At 41.3% G+C, this 15,002-nt stretch overlaps 1 protein-coding gene across 1 annotated transcript in view; it reads left to right on the top strand.

The window, feature by feature from the left end:
* Positions 1-15,002, top strand: part of LOC124775695 — a 139,052-nt gene that overhangs the window by 33,345 nt on the left and 90,705 nt on the right. Inside the window, exon 3 of the mRNA XM_047250522.1 lies at positions 7,847-8,979. Coding sequence (XP_047106478.1) covers positions 7,847-8,979 — 1,133 coding nt within the window. The remainder of the gene's footprint in view (positions 1-7,846; positions 8,980-15,002) is intronic.

Below are 15,002 nucleotides of genomic sequence, written 5' to 3'. Positions count from 1 at the left end.
AAGCAGAAAATTACACCCAACAAGCATTAAGAAAAAATTTTATTGCTTCAAGATAAAATTATTTATTTGTCCATAGCAAGGTGGTCGATTATTGAACTTAGATGTTGTAGGTGTTTGATGAACTGTTTCAGCGTAGAATCAGTAAACACTGAGTCTGTAATCAATCCAACTCATGTGCACAAAGTAGCTTCAAACTTGTTATTACTTCACAAATGTGTTAAATATTTGATATTAAGCATGTAAGTGAGGAAAAAAGTTGAGAAAAGATTTGAAATTATGTTTAACATTTGTAGGAAGTCGCTAAGTGCTTTCATTATCAAATACTGTATGAACATAGCCTGAGTAATTTACGCTCCGTTTTAAGCAGAAACTAGCTTTTAATACAGCTTGATGTTTATGACGTCATGGCTCCTGAACCATATAGTAGAAGGATATAATTTTGCAGGTACATTCAATGGTATACGTGGGCACTTGTCTGCAAAATGTGTTGGGAATAAAGTTCCAGAATGAGATTTTCACTCTGCAGCGGAGTGTGCGCTGATATGAAACTTCCTGGCAGATTAAAACTGTGTGCCGGACCGAGACTCGAACTCGGGACCTTTGCCTTTCGCGGGAAAGTGTTCTGCCATCTGAGCTACCCAAGCACGACTCACACCCCCTACTCACAGCTCTACTTCTGCCAACACCTCGTCTCCTACCTCTCAGAAGGATATTGCGGAGACATGCCTTTCTTTCAGGAGTGCTAGTTCTGCAAGTGATCGCAGGAGAGCTTCTGTTAAGTTTGGAAGGCAGGAGACGAGGTATTGGCAGAAGTAAAGCTGTGGGGACGGGACGTGAGTCGTGCTTGGTAGAGCACTTGCCCACGAAAGGCAAAGGTCCCGAGTTCGAGTCTCGGTCCGTCAGACAGTTTTAATCTGCCAGGAAGTTTCGGGAATAAAGTTGTTAGTAAAGAAGTAGTTAATTAAAACGTTATGCTTGATGCTGAAGTTTTACTGCATGATCAGTGAAAATGTAGTAAGCGATAACCATTTTTGCTTTCATCATTTTGTAGCAGGCGTAAGCGATAAAAGGTTCGTAAACGTTTGACATGTGTCAAGTTTGTTGGAAGTCTCTGAAATTCTAAAATACTGGATGCATATAGTCTGGATAATATGCGCACCCTAGGTTACACCGTCTCAAGATGGTTCAAAAATGGTTCAAATGGCTCTGAGCACTATGGGACTTAACATCTATGGTCATCAGTCCCCTAGAACTTAGAACTACTTAAACCTAACTAACCTAAGGACATCACACAACACCCAGTCATCACGAGGCAGAGAAGATGGTTCAAATGGCTCTGAGCACTATGGGACTTAACATCTGAGGTAATCAGTCCCACAGACTTAGAACTATTTAAACCTAACAAATCTAAGGACATCACACACATCCATGCCCGAGGCAGTATTCGAAGCTGCGACCGTATCTGCAGCGCGGTTCCGGACTGAAGCGCCTAGAACCGCTCGGCCACAGCGGGCAGCACACCGTCTCAAGGCACATACACAATTTCTAAGTGTAATATACTGCAAGACACACAAAAAGACGACGCACCACGAAGAAATTACCCAAATGCGACAGAAATCTACAGTTTTTTTGTACATGTACAGACAAACAAATGACCACAATTTCAGACAAACTGGAGAACATTCAGGAGAATGAATTTCACAATATGATCAAGTGAATAACGCATTCGTCCACCACTGACCCTTAATCGTCTTGCCACTGACTGATAGAGATGTTGGATGTCCTCTTGAGGCATATTGTACTAAATTCTGTCCAATAGGGGCGGTTGATCGTCAAAATCCCGAGGTGGTTTGAGGGCCCTGCCCATAATGCTCCACATCTTCACAGGTGGGGAGATCCGGCAACCTTGCTGATCAAGATAGGGTTTGGCAAACAAGGGGACAAGCTGTAGAAACTCTCACCATACAGGCGGGCATTGGCTTGCCGAATGTAATCCCAGAATAGCTTGTCGTGAAGGGCGACAAAACGGTCCGCAATTTATCGTCGACGTGCCGTTGTGCTGTAAGAGTCTCGCGATGACAACCAAATGGGTCATGCTGTGAAGTGAACTAGCACCCCAGACCATCACACACAGTTGTCGGGCCATTTATTTATTTATTTATTTACACGTCAAGTTCCGTAGGACCAAATTGAGGAGCAAATATCCAAGGTCATGGAACGTGTCAGTACATGAAATTACAACATAAAAGTAATAACAGATAAAAATAAATGTTCATGAACGTGAAAAAAAGTCAGTCCATAAGTTTAAGTAAACGCTATCAGCAATACAATAAGAATCAGCTTAATTTTTTAAGGAACTCATGGACAGAATAGAATGAGTGACCCATGAGGAAACTCTTCAGTTTAGATTTGAAACAGCGTGGATTACTGCTAAGATTTTTGAATTCCAGTGGCAGCTTATTGAAAATGGATGCAGCAGTATATTGCACACCTTTTTGCACAAGAGTTAAGGAAGTCCGATCCAAATGGAGGTTTGATTTCTGCCGAGTATTAACCGAGTGAATGCGGCTTATTCTTGGGAATAAACTAATATTGGTAACAAGAAACAACAATAAGGAATATACATATTGAGGGGCCAGTGTCAAAATACCCAGACTCGTGAACAGAGGTCGACAAGAGGTTCGTGAACGCACACCACTTATTACCCGAACCGCCTGTTTCTGAGCCAAAAATATCCTGCTAGAATGGGAAGAGTTACCCAAAATATAATACCATACGACATAAGTGAATGAAAATAAGCAAAGTAGACTAATTTACGCGTCAAAGTATCACTCACTTTTGATACCGTTCGAATAGTAAAAATGGCAGTATTAAGTCTTTGAACAAGATCCTGAACGTGGGCTTTCCACGACAGCTTACTATCTATCTGAACACCTAGAAATTTGAACTGTTCAGTTTCACTAATCATGTGCCCGTTCTGCGAGATTAAAACGGCAGGTCTTGTTGAATTATGTGTCAGAAACTGTATAAACTGCGTCTTACTGTGATTTAACGTTAGTTTATTTTCTACTAGCCCTGAACTGAGGTCATGTACTGCACAATTTGAAACCGAGTCAATGTAGCACGCAACATCCTTTACTACCAAGCTAGTGTCATCAGCAAACAGAAATATTTTAGAGTTACCCATAGTACTAGAGGGCATATCATTATATACATAAGGAACAGGGGTGGCCCCAACACTGATCCCTGGGGCACCCCTCCACTTGACAGTACCCCACTCAGATCCCACATCACAGCCGTTATCAACATTGTGAATAATGACCTTTTGCTGCCTGTTGCTAAAGTAAGAGGTGAACCAATTGTGAGCTACTCCCCTTATTCCGTAATGGTCCAACTTCTGGAGCAATATTTTGTGATCAACACAGTCAAATGCCTTAGTTAAATAAAAAAAATACGCCAAGCGTTCGAAACTTTTTGTTTAGCCCATCCAGTACCTCACAGAAAAAAGAGAATATAGCATTTTCAGTTGATAAACGACTTCTAAAGCCGAACTGTACATTTGATAGCAAATCGTGTGATATAAAATGATCAATTAACCTTACATACACAGCATTTTCGATAACTTCTGCAAACATTGATGGCATAGAAATAGGTCTAAAATTATCTACATTATCCCTTACTCCCTTTCTATAAAGCGGCTTTACTACTGAGTACTTTAATCGCTCAGGAAACTGACCATTCCTAAAGGAAAAATTACAAATATGGCTTAATACAGTGCTAACATGTGCAGAACAGTACTTTAATATTCTGCTAGACACTCCATCATAACCATGAGAGTCCTTAGTCTTCAGTGATTTAATTATTGACTCAATCTCCCTTTTGTCTGTATCACAGGGGAGTATTTCAGACATCAATCTCGGAAAGGCATTTGCTAAGAAATTTATATGATTTCCTGTAGAAACTAAATTTTTATTTAATTCACCAGCAATGCTCAGAAAATGATTGTTAAATACTGTATATATATCTGATTTATCAGTAACAGAAATATTATTACTGCAAAGTGACTTTATATCATCGACCTTGTTCTGCTGACCAGATACTTCCTTCACAACTGACCATATGGTTGTAATTTTATCCTGTGAATTAACTATTCTATTTGCGTACCACATACTCTTTGCCTTGCTAATAACATTTTTAAGCACCATACAATACCGTTTATAATGGGCTACTGTAGCTTGATTGCGACTACTTCTAGCATTTTGATATAATTCCCGCTTTGTTCTTCATGATATTCTTATCCAACTAGTCAGCCATCTGGGCTGTCCATTACTGCTAGCGCCCCGTTTAGAATGTTCTAATGGAAAGCAACTCTCAAAGAGCATGAGAAATGTCTTATGGAAAGCACTGTATTTATCATATATATTATCGGCACTATAAACATCTTGCCACTCTTGTTCCTTGACAAGTTTTAAAAAACTCTCTCTTGCTGTTGGATTAATTTTCCTACTTAGTTTGTATTTAATATGATATTGGTTTGAGTACAAAAGCCTTTTAGTGTTAAAATTTGTGCATCATGGTCTGAAAGGCCATTCACTCTTTTACTAACAGAATGCCCATCAAGCAATTAAGAATGAATAAGAATATTGTCTATGACTGTGCTATTGTTCCCCTGCACCCTAGTTGGAAAAAACACAGTTTGCATCAGATCATATGAATTTAGGAGATCTACCAACAACCTTTTTCTTGCACAATCATATACAAAATTAATATTGAAGTCAACACATATAACTACTTTCTGGCACTTCCTACAAAGTGAATCAAGAACCCCCACTAACTTAAGCAAAAATGCTCTGAAGTCAGAGTTAGGGGATCTATAAACAACAACAATCAGAAGTTTAGTTTCACTAAATTCAACTAATGCTGCACAACTTTCAAATATCTGTTCAGTGCAGTGTCGTGATACGTCTATGGACTCAAATGAAATACTGTTTTTTACGTACAGAGCCACTCCCCCACCCCGCAAGGAACTCCTTGAGAAACAGCCAGCTAATCTGTAGCCTGGTAAAGAAAGCCTCTGAATTATCAAATTATTCAAGTGGTGCTCTGATATACCAATAATTTCCGAGTTATCATTTATTAGCAGTTCACTAACTTTATCTTTAATACCTCTTACATTTTGATGAAATATGCTAATTCCTTTTCTACTTGGAAACATTACATCCTCTGAAGGTGAGCCCTTAGGTAGAGGGACTTCCTTTGAGCAGGTATACCTATCAGCTGACTTCAATCTAAAAAAGGTGCAGCTCTAACACCAACTATTACAGGAGTTTTTCCATGAGTGACACCACTACCACCACCACCACCACCACCACCACCACCACCACCACCACCCACTACACTGTCACCTATAAGCTTAGCCAGCCTCCCCTTCCCATACCTATTGAGGTGCAGGCCATGCCTAGTGAAACCCCATCTACTGATAGACCCAACTGGCACCACTGAGATGTGATCCATGCCCTCCGCCATCAGTGCCCTCCCCAGCCCCACGTTAACGCGCCTAACAGCCGCATTAAGGTGAGACCGATCATGACGCTGAAACATTTGCACGAAATGCACATTAGTGCCACCAGGTTGAGTAGCTATCTTAACCAAGTCACTACTGACATCATATTCCCCGTCCCTATCGAGACTGTTCCCTGCTCCACCCACTATCACTACCTGGGCCTCCTTCGTAAAATTCTTACATAACTCTCTATGCTTTCAGTCACCTGAGCCAACCCTGCACTAGGCTTCACAATGCTGGTGACCTGGTACTCACTCCCCAACACTTCCTGCAACTGCTGGCCCATACCTCTACCGTGGGAACTACCTAGCAGCAGAACCTTCTTACTGCTAGAGTTTGCAACTAACCTAGGCCTCCTAACTACTGAGGACTGCTGCAGGTTCCCTACATCTATAGCTACACGAGGCTCCTCTCCACTCAACTCTGACAGTTGGTCGTATCTATTGCATGTATACAAAGTAAAACTGTCTGAATACCTCCTCTTCCTAGATACCTTCTTACCAACTGCCAGTTCCCATTCCCCACCACCCTTCACCCTCCTCAACCTATCTAGTTCCTCCTTTGCGCATTGTAACGACACCTGAAGGGCACAGACCTTACGCTCCTGCTCCTCTAATAACTTGTTTCTACTACAGATTCTACATTCCCAGGAGAGGATTTCCCTAAAATGACCACTGGGTTCCCCACTGCATTCCCCCCAATGAAAATACTTTGAACAAATCCCACAGCTTAATCCACTACTCACAAACCTACGACAGAGCCTACACTTCTCACTCATGCTAAAATTTTACAGTTACTGAAAAAAAAACTATACGTCTACGTTACCAAAGTTCAGTTACACCAGAAGAACTATGTAAGAACTAACAATAATGGTCTCGAAATTCTCTGCCTACTAAGAAAGCACCTACTTGTATTAATACTACTACAACACAGCCAATACCAATACCAGCAAAACTTCACACAATTATTAGCTAAAACCAAAAAATTAAATCGGCCACTGTAGCACTGAGCGAAGTTAAAACATTGAATGAAAATTTTACTGAAATATTTCACTAGAAAGAATAATAAACGTCAGTTGAAAACTAAAGCACGAAATTTACTAAACGACTTCAACACCATATGGCGGGCGACAGTCAGACTGGTCTCCCACAGCTGTCTGGGGCGTCTCCAGACCCGTCTTCGGTGGTCAGCGGGGCTCACTTCGAAGCGAGACTCATCACTGAAGACAATTCTACTCCAGATAATGAGATTCCAGGTCGAATGTGCGCGACACCACTGCAAACGGGCTTGATGTTGTCCAGAGGTCAATGGTAGTTGGCGCAAGGGGCGCTGTTAGCTCAACTACACGTCCTCTTCCAAATGTTGACATCTGCATGTATTGTTCAGGCGCCTGTGTGCGAGGCGTAGATACTGTCCAACTAAGTGCACAAAATGAAATTCGCGAATATTTTATACCCTGGTGACGATATATGTGAAGTTTGGAAGGTAGGAGACGAGGTACTGGCAGAATTGAAGCTGTGAGGAGGGGTCTTGAGTCGTGCTTGGGTAGCTCAGCTGGTAGAGCACTTTCCCGCGAGAGGCAAAGTTCCCGAGTTCGAGTCTCGGTCCAGCACACAGTTTTAATCTGTCAGGAAGTTTCATATCAGCGCACACTCCACTGCAGAGTGAAAATCTCATTCTGGATATGTCCCCTGTTTACTATCCTTGCCAGCTGCAAGGAGCAATTGTGCTGCAGCGTCACACATTCATCCATACGCCGCCAAAGTTTAAAATTTTGAATTTTCATGTATGAATAGGAAAAAATGGTTCAAATGGCTCTGAGCATTATGGGACTTAACATCTGAGGTCATCAGTCCCCTAGAACTTAGAACTACTTAAACCTAACTAACCTAAGGACATCACACACAACCATGCCTGAGACAGGATTCGAATCTGCGATCGTAGCAGTCGCGCGGTCCCTGACTGAAGCGCCTAGAGCTGCTCCGCCACAGCGGCCGACTATCAATAGCAGTTTCTGACCAATTTGCATAACTCCGCGGTGCGCCGTTTTTTTGGCTCGGAGTGTATTTGTCTAACTGTGCTTATCGTTTAACATAAGATTATTCCTCCTAATCATTAGATTACGATAGTACTTTAAATTTTTAAATTCGGTTAATAATCATACAGAAAGTCAAACTTGTGTTGCCCTTGGAAGCCGCTAGATAGGCAACCTGCAGCTGGGATCGTGCAACAAGAATCACGAACAGCGTTAGCCGTCTGGTAACATAGATGTTCCCGTTTCAGGGTGGCTGTCGGCCCGCGATGTGCTGTGGTACCTCACCTTCTGCGGCTTCGCCATCAACTACATGCTGCGCATCAACATCAACATCGCCATCGTGGGCATGGCACGCAGCCGCGCGCGGCAGCAGACCGGAGGCCCGTCTGCCGCCAGCTACTGCGGGAGCGACGGCGTCAGCGCCCTCGGCGTCCCGACGGCAAACTACACTGACAGCCTCGTCACTGGGGACATTAGCTCTCATGGTCCCCGACTGTTCACCACCCCAAGTGTCAATAGGACAGAGCTGTACGTTCCCAACAACACCAGTACCAGTGGCATCGACATTGAGACTAAGTATACCGTCCAGTTCAATATTTCGACCCCTATCATACCTAAGAACGTGGACGCCAACATGTCTAGTTTCATCAGCGCTGTGGACGTGACACACAGCGTCACTGGTACCAACTTTACGATGCTCAATTCGACGGAAGTCCCCAGTCCTAGCGCCACTCCATTCAAGACTTCAGAGGATTATAACACTCTTGATAGCATCTATCGTGTTAGTAGCTGGACTGTCAGTACGCGTGCTCCAGTCACCAATGACATTGTTAATGATACAGGCACGGTGGCCGCAGAATTTAGTGATCTGCCAAAAGAACACAGTATGGGCAACGACACAACTCCCTCTCCCCCCAAAACAAGTAGCTGGCATGACAGCCCTGGTGTCCTAGACAGCGACGGTGTTGACAAGACTACAGTTCCAAAGACTCTACCCAGTCTCCCTCAGAAACAAGGCAGTTCTACAGGTCCTACGACAGTTTCTGCGACAGCGCACCAGATGGCTAGAGCTGACAATACGCAAGCACCACAGTCGATGGTGACAGGAGGGGCAAGTCCACCTCCCCCCAAAACAAGTACCTGGCATGAAAGCCCTGGTAGCCTAGGCAGGGACAGCGTTGACAAGACGTCCATACAAAAGACTATAACTATTCTCCCCCCGAAACAAGTCAGTTCTACAGTTCCTACGACAGTTTCTACGACAGGAATCCAGATGACTAAAGCTGACAATATGCAAGCACCACATCTGGCGGGGACTGGATTGACAAGTACAACACCAGTTCCGACGCTGCCAGCCGCAATGGCCCTCTCTGCGGAGGAGGTAGGTACCTCAAATATCTCTGCGATCACTGACTTCTGTAGTTATCACAAAGCAGACATTGCTTAACATCTATCGTTGAACATGTTACCACACTTTTCACTTATTGCTAGATGTTGTTGTTATTGTTCTTGTTGCTGCTATTGTTTTTGCCTTCAGTCCGAAGACTGGCTTGATGCAGCTGTTCACGGTACACTACCGTCTGCAAGTTTCTTCATATGCGAACAACTACTGCAAACTACATTCATTTGAACCTACTTTCTGTAATCATCTCTTGCTCTTCCTCTACAATTTTTACCCGCAACACTTCCATCCAGTACTAAATTGGTGTTTCCTTGATATGTTGGATACAAGGCTGGAATGTCGCATTGTCCTGGACAGTCTACTAGTAGAGGCAGTTTGCTTTTGGTTTCCTATGATCTGTCAGTAAAGTGCTAATGCGTATTTGTAAAGTGTGGGTGACGTATGAGTGTTTTTGTACTGTAGGTGAGTATGGAATAAAAGGAAGTGAGAAGATGAACTGTGGTACCGGAACTTAACGAGCTTAACATACGGATCTAGCTCACGGACTGCCAACAACGGTGTCGCATGGAATTTAATCCTGGACATTCTACACAGCCTGATTGTCAGCTTCTGAGTACCGCCAACTCTCGAATAGCACCAAGCATGTCCCATCCGACAAGTGACTCGTCATAAACATTATCGCCTGCATTTATTTTTCAAACAGTGTGGAGGTAGTATTTGGACTAGTCTGCTGATCATGTAATGCAGGGGTAGTCAACCCTTTTTACCTATCGTCCGCTTTTGTATCTTTGCAGTAAAAAAATTTCCTAGCTGCTTTCCTGTTCCAAAGTAATGGTAATTTGTAGAATAGGAAAGTAACTTCATAAAATATATAAAGGAGAGTTACGGCAACTTAAAATGTATTATAATAATTACCTAGGAAAACTTTGTGAAAACCTTAGGAAAATCCAATGAAATTGTTTTCAAAACTCCTACCGCCCACTACGAAAGCTGGAAAAAAAAAAAAAAAAAAAAAAATAAATAAATTCAATTGTGTGTGAAATCTTATGGGACTTAACTGCTAAGGTCATCAGTCCATAAGCTTACGCACTACTTAAAATAAATTATCCTAAGGACTAACACACACAACCATGCCCGAGTGAGGACTCGAACCTCCGCCGGGATCAGCCGCACAGTCCATGACTGCAGCACCACAGACCGCTCGGCTAATCCCGTGCGGCTGGAACGGCCACTAGTGAGCGAGAGCGACCAGGATGACTGCGACTGATCTAAGGTAAACGACTCTCTGTCATCTCCTCGCTCTCAGTTGGGGAGAGACCCGGCTAAATTGCTAGCCGAGGCAGGATTTGGCAAGCACGAAGACAAGCAGTAGAAAATCTCGCCGTGTGTGAACGGGCCCTATCTTGCTGAAATGTAATCCCACGATGGCTATCATCAGCGGTAAAGTACAAGAAAATTACAGAATCAGAATTGATTTACATAAAACAATAACTGAAAAATCGAATTATCCAATAGCTGTGATTCATTCTAGTCGACATACCATATGAGAGAGTTACCAAACTCGCAGCAGTACATGTCACCACAGAACTTTACTGACTTATAAGCAGAAGTAAACTAAGGCTGTTGTTTACAACCGGCCGTAGTGGCCGAGCGGTTCTAGGCGCTACAGTCAGGAACCGCGCGACCGCTACGGTCGCAGGTGCGAATCCTGCCTTGGGCGTGGATGTGTGTGATGTCCTTAGGTTAGTTAGGTTTAAGTAGTTCTAAGTTCTAGGGGACTGATGACCTCAGAAGTTAAGTCCCATAGTGGCCAGAGCCATTTTTTGTTGTTGTTTACAAGCACAGCAGCCTCCATTTGTATCATGTAGAGTAAGTAACAGCCTCTATATTACAAAAATAACTAACCTAGATTCATTTCAGTATAACGATTTAATAAAATTAGCAAGTATGTTTGGATATCACCTTTAAAGTATGCAATCTTATGCGAAACGTCATACAACTGTCCTATACAGAATTGTTACATTACAGTAATGATCTTCTGCATAGGACGTGGTGTATTGCTTCACCACTAGTAAATGAACAAATACATTGTAAATCGGCTTTTATTGATGCATTTTAAAGATGTTAAGCAAATATACTCGCTGAGTTTATTTATAAAAAGGCGTTTTAATCTAGTATTGGAATGAAACTGGGTTATTTATTTTTATAATATAGAGGGTGTAGCTTATACTACATTACGCAAACTGAAGGTGTTGTGCTCGTTGTAAACAGTCACCTCTGTTTCCTTCTGCCTGTACACCAACATACTCATTGGTGGCATGAACTACTGCGAGTTAGTCGCATGGTAGCTCACTCAAATGGTATGTCGATTAGTGCTATTGCATAACATGGTGTTTTACTTATTGTTTTAAGGAAATCAGTTCTGATTCTGCAATTTCCTTGTATTGTAACACTGAAGGCGGCTATTTATAGCAGAAATCTAGATATGCAAGGCTAATAAAAGCCGGTGGGATTGGGACTGATTGCTGCGTTCCTGTTTTTCCTCAATTTATCTGCAGTCGCTATGCACATCCGTCTCTTGTGGAATCAAGATTGGAAATATTTATTACATTTTTGAATTCCAAGAATTAGTAACATTAGTGACATAAGCAAAAACTACTTCGTGAATAAATACTTTCGAATATCTGTATAATTGCAGCTTACTCCGTAGAAAGAAAGAGAATATAAATACATAGTTGATGCATCAGAAGCATAAATTTCTGTTTTTCTTTGCTCTTATTATGATCGGTAATTTCCTTGACACGTAACAGTTTTACATGGAGTCTAATGATTCGCACATTCTTACACTTTACTCGACTTTCTAGTACACGAATATGTTTGTAAATGTAATTACTTTTGCGAATGAGTTGAAGATTTTTTCTAGAACTGATTTCTTCTGCATTGGGAAACAGTTTTATTGCTTTTGGTGTTTTATTGTCACATCTGTGTGGTTTTCCCTTAAGCTAAAGTTGTAGTGGCTTATTTGGTACATTAAATAATGTGGCTATTACATTCCCTAAGAGCTTCCAATTTTCCAAGTTCAATGATTTATTTGGAAGTGTAGCGAAAAAAAACTTCATGTTGTCGGATAGATGTAAGACGTCCTCCTGCAAAATATCAGCGCTTGTGGCGCTTACTAGCAATTTTTTGTTCTTAAAGGAAAATGATATTCTCAAGTAAATATCTGTACGTTACAAGAGAATCGTAAATAAACTGCTGTGTAATGTACAGCTTCATAATCTCCAACAGTCCTTAGGAAACTAAAGAAAGAGGAATTTGATGTCAGTTTTTAGTTCTTGTCGATTTTTATGGCACTACATATGCTCCCTACTGTAAAAACTATATTAAAAATCAGTATAAACGACATTCGCACGTAAACGGTATCGTATTCAGAAGAGTAGCCTGCTGCCCGCTTGGCACGTTGTTATCGCTATGAGTAACAAAAAAGTAATGGAGTGTCGCGACTGTTATGTTAGACTGTGCGTAGATCCAATATTGTTATAATTTGCTATAATTTGAAAATCTTGTCTTCGTATTAATAGGTGACTTTTTTGCTTTAAAATAGTAATGGCTTTCCTTCCCTCAGTCAAACATTTACTGATTGACGTGATGGCCTTCAGACGTAATATGCGATATTCACAGATATTTTCTGACTTGCATTCACGTATATCTCAATATTCAGACATTTCTCTATTTTAATTAATCACTTCTCATGTAGTTACTTACTACAGCAGTATGTTAATAAATGTTCAGTATGCTATCTACTTTCATGGAAATAGCATTAACACGACAAATGTTTTTCTTCACAAATAAATTCCCGTTCATTTACTGTCCATAGATTACAATATACACCACATATAGCAATATCTCAAATTAATTCATTACATGTGTGTGAATTCAGTTATGGTCATGAAACAGAACTGACGCAAGCATCAACAGGAAACTGTATACGATGCAAAACTTATACATTTATTTGTGTTTTTATCACAATAACAACCATCTCTAGACGCAGTTGGAAGCATCTTCTTGCGATACATAGCTGTCCAATCTGCTGCAAGTTCGCCCGGTATCTAAAAGTCACGACCAACAGCGTCAGAAAACTCCTCCACCGATGTCTAGGCTCCGTGTGGTACACGAAACAAACACGAAAGACAAACACATTTCGTACCGTCTCCAAAATATAATTAATATAGTAAACTGTTTATTATTTATTGGACATAACAGAATAAACTACTGTACCTTGTATTGTGGGAGCGGCGAAGTTCGTAATGAACCAGCTTGAACCAGGTGAATAACTACACTTTCTCCAACATGCGACCACGAAGCTAAAATTAGAGAAAGTTCAAATAAATAAGAGTGAACGAATTGCTCTTATTATGCATAGCTGTTGTCAGACTTTAAAGGAAAAAAAAATAGACAATTTTGCTAACGCTGAGAAAATTCAATTCTCACAATGGCGCCAAGGAGATGCTATATTAAAAAAATCTCAGCATAATTTAGTGGGTCTAAGAAGATGGAGAATGAATGCAAGTGCACATTTTTCTTGCATGTCTGATCATAGCTGAGTATAATCAGAGCTGTCCACTTACTGCCGTTCACCACAAACTGCCGGCTGTTGTGACTCACTACGGTCGAGCGAATAGCATTCGCCACTTGACTGCTTATTAAGCTCTGAGCCTGATTAACTTTGCGTTTTGCATGTTTTTAAATTACGTTTACTGGCACTGCTGTTCAGTTTTTCAGGCACTTCCTCGTCAGATCAAGAATTTATTACGGCGTTCCACTTGACGGTTTCAATACAGCTTTTGCCCGACGTAACCAATCTTGCTGAACTATTTCAAACTGATTTTCCAGCGTTTCATTTTTTCGACTAAATTCTTTTGAATGTGATGATACTTCTGTCAAAATGCATTATAACACGATTTTTGTAGAAATTCAGATTTTATCACCAAAGTGGCTCTATGATGCAAACAAATTGCAAGTGCCTTGCTGAACCTTAGGAAGAACACCTCAAGAACAAGTCTACAACATTTTGCAACCCCCTTTCTGGAATTATAGGTCAGAAAATGACAATTTGAAGTATCCAGATTACCTAAAGCACACTTTGAGAAGTCTTCTTCACTTGCTGAATCCATCACAGTTTCAAAAGAAACAGTAAGAAAACTCTTCTGCATATATAAAATTTTGACTGTCGTTTACTTTTCTGTTTTGTATGGCAGTTCGCGAAAGTTGAAAATTGCAGAATAATCCTCCATTTTTCATTCAAGACATACAGAATTTGTGCATGTATTTACTACAGTTTTCTAACAAATAGTGTCATCTCAGAATATGATGCACCAGAGTAGTGATTTGCATGCGGAACTTTACTGGATAAATGTAGAGAATCAGGAAGAAATGCAATCGCGAAAATTACATATTTTCAAACGATGGTTACCGCAAATTGGGTCAGGTGCCCTTTTGACATGCAAGGGATTTTCTGTGCCACATTTATTTTCACTGAAAGCCCCATACATCTCATACACTATGCATCCAAAAGTGATAAAATTTTCAGGTGTTGTAACCGGCCGGTGTGGCCATGCGGTTCTAGGCGCTGCAGTCTCGAACCGAGCGACCGCTACGGTCGCAGGTTCGAATCCTGTCTCGGGCATGGATGTGTGTGATGTCCTTAGGTTAGTTAGGTTTAATTAGTTCTAAGTTCTAGGCGACTGATGACCTCAGAAGTTAAGTCGCATAGTGTTCAGAGCCATTTGAACCAATCAGGTGTTGTAAACAAGCAACTAAATAACAAAGACAGAGAATGAGGGCTTCCTGAAGTACTTATAAATATACTTATAAATATGGGAAGAGACAAAGGTACTTAAATGTGGGAAAATTTTGTAACCACAAAATTTAAAACTTCCAGGCAGATTAAAACTGTGTGCCGGACCGAGACTCGAACTCGGAAAAGGTCCCGAGTTTGAGTC

This window comes from Schistocerca piceifrons, chromosome 2 (assembly GCF_021461385.2).
Source record: "Schistocerca piceifrons isolate TAMUIC-IGC-003096 chromosome 2, iqSchPice1.1, whole genome shotgun sequence".
Classification (NCBI taxonomy): domain Eukaryota; kingdom Metazoa; phylum Arthropoda; class Insecta; order Orthoptera; family Acrididae; genus Schistocerca; species Schistocerca piceifrons.
This window is presented reverse-complemented; position numbering and strand designations above follow the sequence as displayed.